The following is an 18,366-nucleotide window of genomic DNA, read 5'->3' as shown; positions in this document are numbered from 1 at the left end:
ATTCAAAAGTTGTGTTTTATTTAAATAAGTTCAAGAATGATCTTAAAAAAAATATTTAAAAAAGATGCATTTATAGCAGAAAAATTTTCCTATATTACACCAATTTTTGTTCTCATTTTGTTTTCTAATCTTGTATGATTATCACCAACTCATTGTACATGTATACCATATTCTTGTCTTACTTTGCCATTTATACACATCTTGATGGCTGAACAGCATAAAAGGTTGTTACTTAACTATTTTCATCAAGTTTCAACAATTTTGCTCATAATTTTTATTAATTAACTCCATGACCTTTTCACACTATGTAAACGCTTTAAATTTTCATGTATTCTACAAATAAATGAAACATAATAATTATATCTATTGTCAGCTCTATTTGTTACAAAGGATTCAATATCAGAAATGTGTTCTAATTTTTACCATTAATCTAAAATAAAAGTTCTTATAATTATACAGAATACAAGCAATATGAAATTTTCAAGATTCTGAGGTTATTTGGTAAAATCACCGGGCAAAACTATCTCTAGTATATGCAGTGCAGAATCATTGACGCAACTAAATACTGAAAGATCTAACATCTTTTGATGAACTATTTCTAGCAGAAATGATTTAATAGAGAAGTTTTAAGATAAAATTTGTTTTATTCCAAATTTTATTGCTGACTGACCTTTCTTTTCTGCTGAATAAAAAGCAGATTAATCTGTACAATGAATATACCATGCTATAAATTTGGGACATTTCATAGGCTGACATGACTTTATACTTGTTAGTAAAAAAGATGTTCAAGTTTTGAAGCATATTATTTTATTTATATATACTTACTGACTGTTGATAACATATTACTACTTACATAAAGCTAAATCTTGTTCTAATTTGTACGCAATTTGTTCGGCTCTTTCCTTCCTCTGAAAAAGAAAACAGATAATTTGATATAAATTTGGTCAATCACAGTAACTCACCAAAAAGTATTTTAATAAAGTACAATGGCATGTAACTTTGAATATTGTGAAAATAAATTTATTCTTTTTTTTAAATTTAATTGTATGACATGTGAAGCAGTAAAATAATAAAAACTTTTGCTTCAAAATATTTACAGTATAATTTGTTGGTGTTGTGTGTGTTTGTGTGTGTGCATATTTTTTCCTCCTTTTCTATGATTTTTCATTCACAAACAGTAATATTTTAATGGTCTACTGAAACAAGACCTATTCTAGTCAGAAAGCTCCACTTTTCTCAGTGCTGAATAGTGAAGTTCAAGTGAATGTATAATAATATCAGGAACACTTTGACGTTATTCTAAAATGGGTATAGTACTTAAGACCCATCAAGGTACATCTACATTGTACATACAAAGTTTTTAGTTATCAGGTCAATGCACATTGATTTAATGACCAATTTTACAATGTATATTCTGCTATTATTACAAGTACCAGTTACCTTGACCTTTAGACCTGAAAGTGGGTCAAAAAAGAGAAACTCATCAAGATGTATCCATAAATAAAATTCAATAAAATGGCATTGAAAGCAGCGCAATACTATAGCTCCTTTATTTCTTCCAAAAGTGGAGCTAATAAAATACTGACCTGGAACTATTTTTTTTTTGTACACAATAAGGGACAATTTGGTATTATCGTAGTGACAATTAATGTGCACTCATTTGTATATAATATGTAACAAGAGATATGTTTTATTGCAATCATAAATCAAACTTTAATAGAAATGTTAATATTTCTATTGAAAAATTGTCCTTCAATTAATAGTCAATTTCTTCAATTAATAGTCAACTTGTCTGCCAACAAGACCTACATATTATCTTCAATAGACACTTCAATAATATCAGTCACAGATCTTTAACCAAAAAACTTACCCCACTAAACATTTGTCAAAAATTTTGATTACATAACTGTTTATAGCAAATGACCGTTAATAATTGTTTTAGAAAAAAAAACAATAAATAAAAATCTGAGATAAGATAATAAAATAAGATAAAGATAAGTCAAATTAATACAATGTTACACATGATAACAAACTAAAAATGTGTTTTATGTTTTATCAAATATTCTAATAAAGACCATGCATAAATGGTTAAAGACATGGAGGTTTTAATAATATAGACAACAATTTAATGTTCACTAACAGGAATTTATAATACCCATGTTGATAGCAGGTATCTTATACATTTTTTTTATTTTTTTGGTCTTATAATAAATGCATGAATATAAGTAAAGTTGGTTTCACTTTGGTTTATCAACATTTACATGCTTCTTCTTTATAAAAAAGACAAAAATAGTGTACAAATGCCTACAAATATGTCAAAAGTTGACTGTAATTTAACAAAGGCTATCTCATTATATCTACTTCTACTATTTAATATTTCATTCTAAGTATAAATAAAAAAAAATCTACAATGAAAATAGGTGAAATTGAAAAAGGGTTAAATTTAGAAATATTATTTTTGTACATTCACAAAGGCTCAATGTTAGCAATTAAAATCTATTCATTCACAAAGAAGTTGTTTATATTAATCATCTACCCAGCATATATATCTATAAAAGCTATTAAAAAGTTTTTTGACTTCCACATTTGACACAGTGGTTCAGCGTCATATTTCATTATGAAGCCTTGTTCAGACATGTTCCTACTCAACAAAACACTAAATGAGGCCAGGGCAATTTATAAAGTCATTGACAAACAGGGCATATAAAATAACTATAAACCAAATTTCAATGTGAAAGATTGGGTATCATTTCTTCAGGTATTTATACTTCTTTTGATATTCATAAGCTTTTCAAAGGATATGCGTAATTTCTTGTTCATTATTAAAAGAAAGTGTAATATTTTATTACGATGGTTCTACAGAAGATTTTCAGAAGTTTTTTTTAGTTAAACAAGTAATTGGTATGAGGCACTTGTATGTATTAGAACAGATTTGGAAGTAACAAACTGAATATAAAAAATATGGATTATAATAATGCTATTAAGGTAGTATCCTGTCACTACTTTCATTTTACAATCATATACAACATGCTTATTGCTAGTGAAGTCATGTTTCACATACTCTAAATTTACTTTATACTGTTTGTTTCTAATTTCTATACATATGAGGAAAGCCTTTATTCATTCAAACATGTATTTATTCACAAAGTATCAAGTATTAAAATACTTATTACTTTTTTTCCAGTCATTGCACATTTTTAATTTCTCATTATAGCACTTTCAGCCAACAGAGGTTTTTAAGTGGTCAATGTTATATCATTTTCAAATTTCTTACAAAATATGACTTCAATATAAGCACTTTCAAGAATATACATTATCATTTTATACCTTCCTTTCTTTCCTCTCTTCTTTTGTTTCCACTCTAGTTGGTGGAGGAGTATCTTTAGGGTCCTGTTAACAATATAAAAGATCAAATTAAAATGTGCTTAAACAATTACTTCTTCCTTGCATATTACTACAATAAATTCTTTTTTTACAGGTAAAAATAAGCTAATCTGTTAACTGTTTTCTCTTAGATGTACAGTAAAATCTCTAAAATTTAGTGTTTAAAAAGGCGCTAAAATGACCATACAACAAAATAACAGAATCACTTTCTTAGCTACAACTGCATGTAACTTGTGTTCACTGGAGACGCTGAAATAAAGCCAAAAATCAATAGACAAGCCAATTTTCACAAGTTCTGTCTAATGTTAAAATGAACAAATGTCTGTCAAGAGCTTCTCCATCCAACCTTTCCCCTGTTACTTTTTACAATACACTGATCAATACCACTAAAATAAATCTGGCTGATTGGTTTTTCACTTTAGCATTGAATGGAAATTCCTTCAGCTTCAGGTAATCACAACTTAAACTGTTCCTCCATGAGAGAGTTTCATCAATGGTTGTCAGATTTATTGAAATTGAGATCAATAGCGCTTCCTACAACATCCATCTCGGCTTAAACAGATACAGATTGTATAAAATCAAGAAACATTTAACTTAACAAAATATGGATTTTTTACTCAAATTACTGCCAGGCTGATACATTTTAAAATGTATATTTAATAACTTATTTCAGCCTAAAGATTTAGATGCCAGTGAATCCCACCGTCTTGAACGAATTCAAGCAGCAAAACGAATTAGACGGAGTAAATCTGCACCAAGCAATGCTCGGTCCGGATCAGTGACAGCGAGCCAACATACAGAAGAGGAGACCACCTCAACATGCCTTCCAAACATCTTCAAAATGCAACAGAAGTCGGATAAACATAAAGACAAAGAGAAAGAAGAACAATGTGCTGACATTCCATCCCCAGTGTCGGATCCACCTCCTTATGAATCTGTACGCCATGACCACAATGAAAATGCTCATGGTGGCATAACTCCATATAAGAACTATCAGGATGATGGAAATGAACTCAGGGATGAATCTACAGCACCACTACTTGGAAATTGTGAACAGCCACAGAGGTAAGAGCATGTTTTTTCATGTAAGTTTACATTATTGAATACATAACTTCAACTGTAGTCGTTATAGAACATGTTTTCAAAGAAATACAAAATGTGTATAAATGATTATTATTAGATTTATTAAATATCAATTCTTGACAATAAAATATGTTCAATTAATTTAGTATTATCATTAAAACATGAATATATGATAATGTACGGCATGGTTATATTAATAATAGTCATAAAAAAGATAATGTTATTGGTTAAAGTTCTTTATTTTACAATTCTCTAAGAACACTAAGTTTTACTAGCAAAATCAGGAATATATTAAGACACTATGCTGGTGCTCTGAACTCTGCTTCAACATACACTGGATTATTGATTTCAAGCTGGATCAGATATTATTATCAGCCTCTAGCAACCGTTCTTAGCGGTGGTAGCTACATTTCTATTACAAGTAGAAATGAATTGTCTTAGTAACAGTAATGAACATTTTGTTGGTAATTTGATGTTTCTAATATTAATTTAGATTACTACTATCAATAATGGATAATGCATGCTATTGGCTTGAAGTTCACATTATGCTAACATAACAAGCTGCGTGTGAATAATTTATGGGAATGTATAGAAAACTGGACTGCCTGAAATCCAATGTTACTAAACCGTGGTTCAATTTTGGAATTAACAAGTGAATAATGTTAAATTAAATGGCATTTTATTACTATAACAAACCAGGATTATTAGGTTGTAAGTAAGGTCAAACGAGCCAATACATTCGATATGTATGTGCTCACAGACGTTTCTCTAAAGCTACACACATCACGATGGCTACCCTAGTTTCCGCCATATTGGAAACGCTGTAAGTGTAGTTTTGTTTTCAATACATTCATTATTTACAGTACTGTCATTTAAAATCCTTTGTTTGTATAAAATCAAATATGTAAATGAAAATTATTACTTACCTCGAATTCCTTTAAAAATATAGCAACTCCACCATAACTGTTTCTTTTTTTCTCGTGACCGAGTTTGTCGGCAGGCGGGAGGTATGGAATCGGGTCCCTGGCAGCAAAAAGTGCCAGTAAATTTGGAGGCAAAAATGCCGTCATTATAGCCCTACTAGCTAACTACACTTCTGTAAATGTAATGCACTGATGAATAACGTTCTCGGTGAGTTTATCGACGTTTTCCTGTTGGCTTTACTTCTCTGTATACAATCGATTACACGCTGAACCTTGTACCTGAAAATAGCAATACTGCTTTACACACTCCTATTCAATTCAATGCGTAATTATTTGACGTATACCTACAACTGTGGTAGAATTTGCGTGCCGCGGTTAAGTTTTCTTTGTTTACAAATTATTAATAATTATCAATTCAATATAAAAATATTTTTATTTTCATTTTAAATATAACTTTGATAAATTTAGATTTTAATTTTATTGGAAATTTATTTTATTTGATTAGGTTTCTTTTTTAAACTATTTTCAAAAACTGGATCTGATTGGCTAACACATTTTAATCCAAATGTGTAAACGCTTGTTGACAACAACACGCTGATCTGTCAAAATGTTGCAAGAGGGATTGAATGCATGTTGACGTCCGCTAAATTTGCTCTGAAAAATGGCGTTAATTTGCAATATAATTAATACGCGTGTGTCATGTATGTTATTGAAATGAGATTGCATCTATTGAAGTAAACAACGAAAATGTTGCGGCATTAAGCAGTGAAAAAAATCGAAATTATTATCGCATTTTGGTTCATCTGAATTCATTAGCGTGGAATTATCGTATGCTACCTTTAGTTAATAGGAGGCATAAGAGCTATTGTTAGTTCATCAATATAAATGAGCGCAAATAGTGAACGGCTGTAGTGTTAACGCTTTTTGCTCAATTAATGACGTCAGCAATTCGATCGACAACCGACTTTGTTGCTTCAGCATAACGAGTTAGTGTGTGTGAATGATTGTGTATTATCATGCTGTTAGTTGGTAAAAGTCAAAGGCTGTAGCGAGTACATTTTATGGATGCTATTTATTTGTTGCTTGCTAGCATGCAGGATTGGGTTCTAAAATTGTGTGAGGAACTGTCTTGTAGATAAAAATGCATGGATTGGCTAATGTAGATTTTATTATTTTAAGCAGTGTTAAAGTCACTTGACCAAAATTGGTTTTATTTATTGGAATAAATAATGAAGCTCAGGAAAACGTCTTAAACTCATATTTTATTTAGCTTGTGGAGTTGAGTCATTAAAATGCATGTAATGTTTTTATAAGCTATATTGCTGTGCTTAATAAATCAGCATGGAGGTTGCTATGATGTGTAGTGAGGGGCAGCAGGGGAATGGTGGTATAACTTCCACTTATATTCCAATGAATCAACGCCCTCATCGTTCTAACCTTCAAAATTCCAGGTCTTTTCCAAAACTTACTGAAGATGATCATATACATCCAAATGATGGGATGGGCCAGCAATGTATGGATTATGAAGCATGTGAGCGAGTGGTGATCAATGTGAGTGGACTTCGGTTTGAAACCCAGTTGAAAACTTTAAATCAATTTCCTGAAACTTTATTAGGATGCCCATCGAAACGAAACAGATTTTATGATCCCTTGCGGAATGAATACTTTTTTGATCGAAACAGACCATGTTTCGATGCAATTTTATACTACTACCAGAGTGGTGGCCGTTTGAGGAGGCCTGTTAATGTGCCTCTTGATGTCTTTGCTGAGGAAATTAAATTCTATGAATTAGGACAAGCTGCTATTGAAAAATATCGCGAAGATGAAGGATTTATCAAAGAAGAAGAAAAACCACTTCCACAAAATGAATTTCAAAGAAGGGTATGGTTACTGTTTGAATACCCCGAAAGCTCAACTGCCGCAAGGATCATTGCCATTTTCTCAGTGCTAATTATTTTACTTTCCATTGTGATATTCTGCTTGGAAACTTTGCCTGAATTCAAGCATTACAGAGTTACGAATGAGACAATAAATGGCACAGGTTCAATTGAAGAAGATGATATTCCTAAATTCAATGAGCCATTCTTTATTATAGAAACCTGTTGTATAATATGGTTTACTTCAGAACTTCTTGTTCGGTATGCATCATGCCCTGGAAAACTTGGATTCTTTAAAAATATTATGAATGTTATAGATATTGTTGCAATCATTCCATATTTCATCACATTGGGGACAGTCATTGCAGATGAAAGCAAAAGTAACAACCAGGCAATGTCCCTGGCTATCCTAAGGGTGATAAGATTGGTCCGTGTCTTTCGAATTTTCAAGTTATCAAGACACTCTAAAGGACTGCAGATCCTTGGGCAGACTCTTAAAGCCAGTATGCGAGAACTCGGATTGCTCATATTTTTCCTATTTATTGGAGTTATATTGTTTTCTAGTGCAGTTTATTTTGCTGAAGCAGATGCAGAAGCATCACATTTCAAAAGTATACCGGATGCATTTTGGTGGGCTGTGGTAACTATGACAACTGTGGGTTATGGGGATATGCGTCCGATCGGAGTGTGGGGAAAGTTAGTCGGATCACTGTGTGCCATTGCCGGTGTATTGACAATCGCGTTGCCTGTGCCTGTTATAGTTTCCAACTTCAATTACTTTTACCATCGAGAAACAGAGTACGATGACAGACAATCATACCAACATGTACAGTCTTGTCCAGATTATCCAAAAAAGAAGGATTCGCTCATTTCGGGGGATAGTGGTTCTGATGTATTAGAAATGGGTGAGGGTGGAAGTTTATATAATATCATGGAAAAATCTAATGAAAATCACACTAACAAAAATAATAATCCATCTAGTGTAAACAATTTGAGCATTGAAACGGATGTATAATGTATAATTTGAAATTGGAACTAATTCACCCTTCAAAAACTTTTGATTCACCACATCAGAAGGAGCATTTTTATCAAAGTAAGAAAGTTCCCATATGATAGCATGGAAAATCAGAGGCTATTTGTTAAGAATTTTTGTAGAACTGGAGATACAGGCAAGCTTATTGTGAAAAAAATGTTTACTCTATAGAAAGATGAAAAAAGAACAAGAAAGAATGTAGATCTGAACTCAGGAAATTCAGGAAATGTGGATAAAGATAGAGGAAATAGACAGAATGAGAGTAAATTGCCAGTTTGAATATCAATAGTAAAAGTTATTATAAAATACTAGGAGAAATGACATGAGAACATTACATGTATAGTGGATCAAGAGATAAGAATTTTTAACAAATGTTACATTTTGTGTGTGTGTTCTTTTTCCATTTCTGAAAGGTTACCTGCTGTGATACGTTTATATGTATATAGTAGTGATGTACAGTTATTGACTACAAGTTGGCGACAGTTTTTTTTTTACATTTTTCCAAATCCATGTCTTTCTTGAGAAATCCTCACCCAAGTTATGGACTTTTTATACATGGCACAGAGAATTGTAAACTCTCACATAGGGGATAGCACGCTACAGTTACTTTGTATCTGTTTTGTGGAATTAAATGTTGTAGAAGTTTATCTTAGGATGACGCAATATGTATATATTTAAAGTGTTATCTCGGCTGAACCGATACTCTTGGTCGAATTTTCAACAATAGCTTTCTACCTCAGAATTTGAAAGTAGCCACCTTTTTAAATACACCCTGGAGCATCAGTTTGAAATAGCTGCAAATACTAGGAAAGAAAGAAAGAATGGAATAAATTGTGGTACATGTAAAATTAAACTTACGTGATACATCATTATATATGATTATAAAGCAATTTTAATGACTTCTTTTTGAAATCACCTTGTTTTTTTTTCCGAGCATCATATATGTACAGATCACTTTTAACACTATGCAGTTTATTAAAAACTATATAACAATGCACCATGTACCACGTTTTTCACTATGTTGGATTTAAATTACGGGAAATAAATGAGGCTGTCTGTTAGACAAGTGGAATATTACAAAACTATTTAAACAAAAAGCTGATACACTCTTACACACCAAGGAAGAATAAATGACTTTCACAGACAGGAGAGAAAAATTCTGATATTTCAACAATTCCATCTCTACACAGAAATTTCTCCACATGGTAGCAAAAATATGGTGAGTAGATATTCTTGAATTTATTGTTATATCCTCAATTATACATGTATAGTAAAATAATCTATAACTTCCAAACTTTTTGAAAATTAATTTTGTTGTTCTTATAATGTCTCTTTTAAAAGATCTACATTATCTCTTTTTCTTTTAAAAGATCTACATTATCCCTTTTATAAGATCTACATTATCTCTTTTATAAAATGTACATTATCTCTTTTATAAGATGTACATTATCTCTTTTAAAAGATCTACATTATCTCGTTCATAAGATGTACATTATCTCTTTTACAAGATGTACATTATCTCTTAAAAGATGTACATTATCTCTTTTAAAAGATCTACATTATCTTTTTTATAAGATGTACATTATCTCTTAAAAGATGTACATTATCTCTTTAAAAGATCTACATTATCTCTTTTATAAGATGTACATTATATCTTAAAAGATCTACATTATCTCTTTTATAAGATGTACATTATCTATTTTAAAAGATCTACATTATCTCTATAAGATGTACATAATATGAACATTATCTCTTTTAAAAGATCTACATTATCTCTTTTAAAAGATCTACATTATCTCTTTTAAAAGATTTAAAATCTGTTACAGTTTACACAAACACTAAGAAAGCATAGGCTTCTTATTTTGGCCAATAAATAATTTGTGTGATAATTCTATCAAGTGGCATTTTCATAATAAAATAATAATACATAGTAATAATAATATAAAAAAAAAACTCTTTTAGAATATTTGTACATTTGATTAAAGTTACATGTATCATCATGTAATACAGTACGTTGTTAATCAAATGCTAATCTGGATTAAGAGAGATTATCAATACAATTTGTATATGGGTGTTTGTAACATGCTTTATACTACCATTAGCAAACTAATCTGGCATTATTTCAAATCCTAAGAATTATATTACAACAATCCAATTTTATGATTGTTACCCCCATTTTTTTCTTAGTTTATAAAGGAAAATGGTGCATGAATAGACATTAACCTTCCTTACATCAAGTACTTATGGTCAGTTAGAGAAGATTTTTTGTTAAAATGTAGATTTCTTTGGTATTTCAACTTCTCATCCATCATTAATAATTTGTATCTAGATAAAAAAAAAATTAATATTTTAAAGCAGTATGAAATTTTTAAAAATATATGAGGGTAAAATATTGATAACTGTCAATTGAACAATGAAAGTAATTCACAGTCACACATTGTAAACAACACTTAAAATCTACGAACATTACCAATTTGAAAGAATTGATCAGAATGTGCAAGAACAGCCCTTACTATGTTAGTCATGCAGTAGAAATATGGTGATAAATACTTCAAAACCAGTCATTAATTGCATATAACATGAAAATTATTTCCTGTAATGTGTGGTAATCTGAATATTCTTACATTCTTAGAATATTAGTACATTTTTATACAAAGTTGATTTTCTTGAAATATGTTGGCTCATCTGGAGGTATGCAGCTTTAAGAATTCTTCCTTGGTCTGACAATTTACTCCTTATAACTTTTAAGTTAACATTGCTTTTTAACTTTTTTAATGTCTGAATTGTAAATTTGTAATATTATCATTATATTATCAAAATATGTCCATAAAGGTAGATAATATAATGAGAAAAATAGAGTAATAATTAGATTTCCCATAGACTGGGAAAAATGAAAAGAAATAGAAATAATGAATGATATGGTTTGAGATATTAAAAAATTTTAATCTCTGGGAATGTAATATTCATGTTAAGTTTAAATAAAATGTGATTATTTTGGATCATTTTGATATTTATTAAGATAACAGCCCTCCCCCTTCACCCTCCTACCCCAGCCCTGCCCATAATAAAAATAATATTTGTTATAAATCACTAAAATGAACAAAGCATGAGGTAATTTTATCATAAACTTATAATTGTATTATTTCTACATGTACAATTAGAATTAATGTGATGTCAGTTTGATTTTAAGAGTAAATTTTCCACAAACTTCATATTTCATGATATTTGATTCTAAAAACATGAATATTTTACATACAACTGATGTAAACTAAACATTTTTTATCCTGTATAATGATAGTAACAAGATAATGTGCATTAAAACCACAGTTAAAGTAATCAATATTTGTTAAATGAATGGTTACATTTTAAACATTTGGCACAAACATTACTGTGCATGTATAGAATGGATTGTTTCAGACAATAAAAATATGTTAACAAGAATATTAATTCACATCTTACCTTTGGATCAAATCTGTGTAATTGGGAAGTTTTCCAGCAAGATTTAGCTCCCAATGTTAAAAAGATCTATATCATTCTTTTGATTGCAATCTTAAAATTGTTAATGCAGAATTGATTTAAAGATATCTTTATAGTGCATTTTTATGGTAGATGCATGCATATTGAAAATTATGAAAAAAAATTAAGATCCTGTAAAGTTTGTTGTTTACAGGTATGGAAAATGTTGTGATTATATTTTAGTCTATTTGTGAATGTTTTGTCATTAAAATTGTAGCATAATCATTTATCTATAGATATAAAAGTGGTTCATTTGACTTAATAGGTTACAATCACAATAGCAGCTAAGACTATCTCAAGACCTATTCATGGAGAAGTAGTCAGGATTGCAGACTTAGAATAAACTTACCCTCGACACTATGGGTTTGAGTCTCAGAAAGCAATATATATATTGGTACTAGAAGGACATGGCTTTACATTTGTATCCACATGTGTCAAAATAATGCCAGGAGAGGCACCTGATGTCTTCTTTTACTAGTTAAGCATTGTCTTAATTTCTTAATAAGGTCCTGTACTGAAAAGCTCCTGCATTATAAGTCATACTATTAAAGCTTCTGCATAGTGATACCATTTGTTTAAATCCTGACTAGAAAGGTTTCTGTATTGCTCTATGTTTTACATATAGCTCTTAACACAGACTTATAAATAGAAAATCTTTCCTACAGACTTTTATTATAAAACCAGTAATTAAAAACTAGCATGTATTGTTTATTGTTTCTATTGTTACCAGCTGGATGCCGGGGCTTTCTGTGTTCACTCAATATTGACAATATTATACATCAAGCAGCTGTTCCTAGCATATAATAATGCTATTTTCTTGTCATACATTCTGTATAATATTTATCAGATTTCATTGTAACAGATGACATACTCCCATAAAACAACCCATATCATTCAATTTCAAATGCATTATTTCACATACATTTAGGTTACATTTAACAAGTAATTGCAATATATATATCAGTTATTCAAATTTTCAAAATATGTATAACAAACATTTGGGGATGTTTTCTTTTCTGGATTTGAACACCAGTTTTAACACAAATATTTTGGCCGTTTGATTTATAGAGGAACAGATTTGACTAAAAATTCAGTGACAGGGAACCATTGAATGTAGCCCAAAACAGCCAAAACAAAAATGGCAAAGACTGAGCTTGTTGACAAATTTATGCTTCCTGTTAACAGTGTCCTCAAAATTAACAAATGTTGAATGTATCAGTAGATACTAGATGTATTATCACGGAACTTTCAATGTGACATTTTCGTGCAATTTCATGACAGCCAGTACATTTCTTCCAAGCAGCAAATGAGAATTCAGTTGATTGGACATTCATGAATATTTTTTGATTGGATGCTTTGATAGAACTTTCTTTATGTCTTTGCCAAAACATGAATTTGATTACAAACAACATAATTTCTTTCTTCTGGTGTCTAATCTGCTCCTGAAACCAATCTAAAAACCATGATTCTTTTTGCATAAACATATATGAGATGTATATCTAGCTTACAGAAAGTGAAGTGTTGTTTTGATATTTAGAAGTCAATTAAAACCAGTCTTGGAATTTGTCCTTTGACAAGTAAATTTGAATTGGTTAGCCAACAGAATAGTGTCTGGTTTCACTGGCTCTATAGTCTAAGCAAGCTATTTGCTTCTTTAGTTTACACTAAAAGAGGATAACTTTGTTTAGTAAGTTCTTTGCCAATTAAGGCTTCTTTCTGAGTCCTTAATACAAACATGTATATATTAAATTACTGAAATTGCTCATGAATGTTTTAAGTTTTACAATTAGTCCAAATCATGTGAAACAATGTGGGATATTATATTTAAATTACTTTAAGTCAGAACAATTTACATGTAACATCTTCATTAAGGATGGATGGTAAATTATGTTCTGGCTCAGTACCTTTAAAGTAAGTTATTAAAATCATATGTAACTGGCATTACTCCAGTCTAATTAACTATAGTGTCTGGGAAAGACCTCAGGCTGTTGTCCAGGACAGTGTGTCCTAGGGGAATACTATTCATCTTCACAATCTATAACATTTATTGCTCAACTGGGATAGTGGTCAGTCTGCCATTATATGAAATATTATGCACAGCTTATATATAAATCAGTTAAAAAGACAGCAATATCTATTATGAATAAAGCAATAAACATATTTAGTCTCTTCAAAACATGTTAGATATTGACCATCTAGTCTATTTTAAGAGTATTTCTATTGGCTAAGGAATCCGTTGGGCACAATTTACCCAGGTCCATTATCCAGCCTCAAAATATATGGGCAATTCTCCCAATAAGGTGTTTTCATCCATATCAGTAAGGTTTTAACAGATAGTGTCTAATCTACCTATCCGTTATCTATATTTAAATAAGTAAAGTCCTGATGATGTACTTTTCCAAGATAAAATTACTGAAATATTTAGTTTGAAACAACACACAATTGTTTTTTCCAACGGAAAATGAAAGCTGAAGTCCTCTTTAAACTCACAAAATATCCTTAGTCACGAGCAACATTAAAATTACATATAGAAAAAAAAATTGACTTGTTTGAAATAATGCATGGAGGGGCAACTGAGATCTTCCCAAAGTAGTATACATCACATGTAGCTAGAAAGAGGCCATGTGACCTCTACTGTGTTGATGTTATGTAAACCCAACAACAAAAAAACAACACCAGAAAACAACAGTTTCTTATCTTTACTTTCTAAGGATGCTGACAATATAATCACAATTATTACAAAAAGTTTTTTTTTTTGTTGTTCCACCACTCTTAACCATTGATTATATATTTTTATAAATACATGTATCTCTGTAGTAACAATCTCATAAATAAGATACTTTTTATACCTCTTTGACAACTGTAATATTGGGTTAAGTGACCTTTAGTGACATTTAAACTGTACATGTACTCTTGTTTGTTTGTTTGGTTGTTTTTCTTTTCTTGTTGTTTAAAAGTACATGTAGTTGCCAGACAATTGTCAGGGCAACTTAATGATCTAATAACCAATGTATCTACATATATGTGCTCACACCTGAAATTATAAGATTTAAAAAAAACGGGGGGGAGGGGATTTCGGAAGCTGGGATGGGGGATCCCTTGCTGCACACCACTACATTTGACATTTCTTTATAGAGAAGTTGTAATGTATGAGATAAGTAAAAGCAAAAATTTCGAAACTTTTTAAGTATGACTAAAATTGCTATAAGTTAATTAGCCAAGGTGGAATCATGATCAATATGAAGTTAACACAGTAAAATAGACATCAGCAAAACCAAAAGAAGATTCTACATAAGACTTTCCAATAAACTAATGTCACAGTCAATAAATTTTCATTAACTGTTAATTGTATAGTCACTACTATTTCCAAATGTAACTTTCACTGATTTCTGGCCAATGATTGTAGTGTTCCTCTTTGACCAATTTGCTGGCTCAGCGCAAAACTCAGCTAACACCATTTTTTGAAATTTTACAGGAGGGTGAAAAAACTGTTTAATTTTTTTCCCTTCATGTATCTTTTAAATATTCTAATATTTTTGATTCATGCTAAAGGCCTTGAAACTTATATGATAAGTCATTGTCTAGTGGAATTAATTCTTAATGGTTTAAATGCAATATTTTGAGTTAGCATGGGTTTTGCACTGAAAATCAAAGACTTTCCTAAAAACAAGTTAGCGCAAAACTAGGCTAAGTCAACTTGGATGAGTTTTGCACTTGTAAATGAATGATTTGTTGAAACTAAAGTTGTAAAATATGTGCTAAGTCAAGTTAACATAATTTACAAATCTATTTGAATTATATAATAAGAGGAAAAATTACATACAATGAACATTCTGAAATAATTCAAATTATCTAATTGTCAAAATTGATATTTCTATTTCTCTATTAAATAGTTATTTAACAATGCAACTTAAATATGACAATATTTGTAGCTTAGACTGAGCATTTCATATTATACACTTGTAGTCTTATAAAATGGGAATGATGGGAATAAAGGATTATACCTGAAGTGAACATATAAATAAGACCTTTGTACACTTCATATGAAATGTTTGAGTAATTTTTGCACAAGAGATCAGAGATCACTGGTAGGAGTATGTAAAAGCCAGGTCCATAGACTTACTTTTATATACTGTAAATTTAAAACGGGAACCTATTTATTATAAAATTCTACATTTGGTAAATTTAAACAAATAAGAGTTATTGGACTTATGCCATGTCATGTTAGATAATCACAGAGAATAAGTGTGTTAAGTTTCAATCCATTCCCTTCAATAGTTATGCCTTATGGAGATATCAGCTTACACGCAAAAACTTAATCAAGAATTTCTAAGTAAAAAAAATGGGGCATAATTATGCAAAAAAGCAAATCAGAGTTATGGGACTTGTGCCAATCATGTTAGATAATCACAGAGAACAAGTGTGTGTGAAGTTTCAATCCATTCCCTTCAGTAGTTATGGAGATACCAGCTTACAACAAGAATTTTTAAGTATAAAAAAGAGGCATAATTATTATGCAAAAAAGCAAATCAGAGTTATGGGACCTGTGACAATCATGTTAGATAATCACAAAAAAGTGTAGGGGTTTCAATCCATTCCCTTCCGTAGTTATGGAGATACCAGCTTACACCAAGAATTTCTAAGTTTAAAAAAGAGGCATAATTATGCAAATAGCAAATCAGAGTTATGGGACTTGTGCCAATCATATAGGATAATCACAAAGAACAAGTGTGTGTGGTTTCAATCCATTCCCTTAAGTAGTTATGGAGATACTTGCTTACAAGCAAAAACTTAATCAAGAATTTCTAAGTTGAAAAAGGGGCATAATTATGCTAAAAAAGCAATCAGAGCTATGGGACTAGTGCCAATCATGTTTGATAATCACAGAGAACAAGTGTATGAATTTTCAATGCACTCCATTCAGTAGTTATGGAGATACTTTCTTTCACGTAAAAACTTTACCACTGGGACACCAACGTGACAAATGGGTGACTGCACTAGCTCGATTATTCTGCGAATAGACAAGCTAAAAATTGTAGAACAAAAAAAGCATTTTTAAAGGTTTTAAGAGTTAGTTATTAGAATTTTGATTAATATAGGTTTGAATCATGAGCCAGTGATCATAGAGGTTTAAAACATATACCGGAACCGTATTAGTATCATGGTCTGGATCTTAATGCAAGTAAAAGTTACAGCCCTACTTTTGATAAATTAAATTCATCAGTTTGTAGATTTATAAACTCTTATTTTAGCATGCTCTGTAAAATAATAGCATTTACAATTTTCAATATCAACAAATTCCATTTACAATTTTCAATATCAACAAATTCCCTCATCATTCTTAAGTTCAAATATTGAAGAATATTATGTTAATAATGAGAATTCACAGCTTTCACATGTGTAGAACTGTTTTTAATTTGTGTTTAACTTTGTTTAATTTATCTTTCATTTAATCTGGACTAGCAGGCCCGTCCTCATGATTTTGTGATTGTATGGCCAATTTGGTGGTTCTTAAGGGGGCTACTCCCCCGGAAAATTTTATATTCTGGGATGCTCTCAGGAGCGTTTTCCCATGTATTTGGCACAGTTTAAGTCTGCCGCTAACTACATATAATTTTGACATATGTCACTGATTTTTTACAAAGATTTGTGAGAATAAAGGGTTGACTATCAATCGCATAATGGACAGACAGTTGAACATAAAATATGAATAATTAATATTTGACAAATGAAAAATAAACAATAATTGATGTTGTTATAATTCTTCATTTTTATCTGATAATCATAAATAAACAAATACAAGAAATATTACATACAAGGACAGTAGTAAGCAGATTGTGTTCACAATGGTTTAAATCTGCATGCCTCCAGATGAGTGAGTCCAAATATTTCAATAAAATCAAAGTTGAGAAATATGTACTAAGATTTTAGGAAAACCACTTTTGACCACTTTTTGGTAATTTACGTGGGTTGTAAGTGCCATTGATAATGTGTAAATTGCTTCCTTTTGGTTATTTCACAATATTATACATTCAAATGCATTTTCAAAATTTTCATGAAAATTAGCATGAATCTGGAGGCGTGCTGCTTTAAGCTTAATAATCAATTGATAAGAATCTCATTTTATGTGAATTTTCCCAAAAACATATCGCCGTCTTTCGTTTTGGAAACAAAAATAATTTTTGTTGATTTGGTCTCTATGGAACTGTGTCACACGTCATGATATCTTACTATTTTAAACTTTTATCCGACAGCCCTGACTGGGTATTGCAAAGAAAAATGATATTGTGATATATTGCAATATTAACAGACTATGAACTATGTTAAATGCTGAAAATCAAGGGTAAGATCTACATAACCTTGACTTCATAGTTTAATTGTTTATATTATGTCCTTCTAATTATCTATTTTTGAGAGGCCCTGTTATTATGTCTCCCCCACCTCGGGGGGAGACATATTGTTTTTGCCCTGTCCGTCCGTCAGTCCGTCAGTCCGTCCGTCCGTCAGTCCGTCCGTCCGTCAGTCCGTCCGTCCGTCCATTCTTCGTTTC

General features: G+C 30.7%; 2 protein-coding genes across 6 annotated transcripts in view; one reads left to right on the top strand and one right to left on the bottom strand.

Moving 5' to 3' along the window:
• The window catches only part of LOC132759743 (U1 small nuclear ribonucleoprotein 70 kDa-like), an 87,844-nt gene extending 82,146 nt beyond the window's left edge, over nt 1-5,698 (bottom strand). The window contains exons 1-3 of the mRNA XM_060751570.1: nt 5,394-5,698; nt 3,328-3,390; nt 854-908 (exon numbers count right to left, since the gene is read on the bottom strand). Of these exons, the coding sequence (XP_060607553.1) occupies nt 854-908; nt 3,328-3,390; nt 5,394-5,537 (262 nt within the window). The 5' untranslated portion in view covers nt 5,538-5,698. The remainder of the gene's footprint in view (nt 1-853; nt 909-3,327; nt 3,391-5,393) is intronic.
• Nucleotides 1-18,366, top strand: part of LOC132759742 (potassium voltage-gated channel protein Shaker-like) — a 112,412-nt gene that overhangs the window by 74,092 nt on the left and 19,954 nt on the right. For all 5 annotated transcript variants that reach the window (XM_060751568.1, XM_060751564.1, XM_060751565.1 and 2 more), the window contains exons 2-3: nt 4,058-4,449; nt 6,842-9,519. In XM_060751568.1, the coding sequence (XP_060607551.1) occupies nt 4,058-4,449; nt 6,842-8,282 (1,833 nt within the window). In that variant the 3' untranslated portion in view covers nt 8,283-9,519. The remainder of the gene's footprint in view (nt 1-4,057; nt 4,450-6,841; nt 9,520-18,366) is intronic.

Source organism: Ruditapes philippinarum, unplaced genomic scaffold (assembly GCF_026571515.1).
Source record: "Ruditapes philippinarum isolate M1 unplaced genomic scaffold, ASM2657151v2 ctg189_1_1_1_1, whole genome shotgun sequence".
NCBI classification, from domain to species: Eukaryota; Metazoa; Mollusca; class Bivalvia; order Venerida; family Veneridae; genus Ruditapes; species Ruditapes philippinarum.
This window is presented reverse-complemented; position numbering and strand designations above follow the sequence as displayed.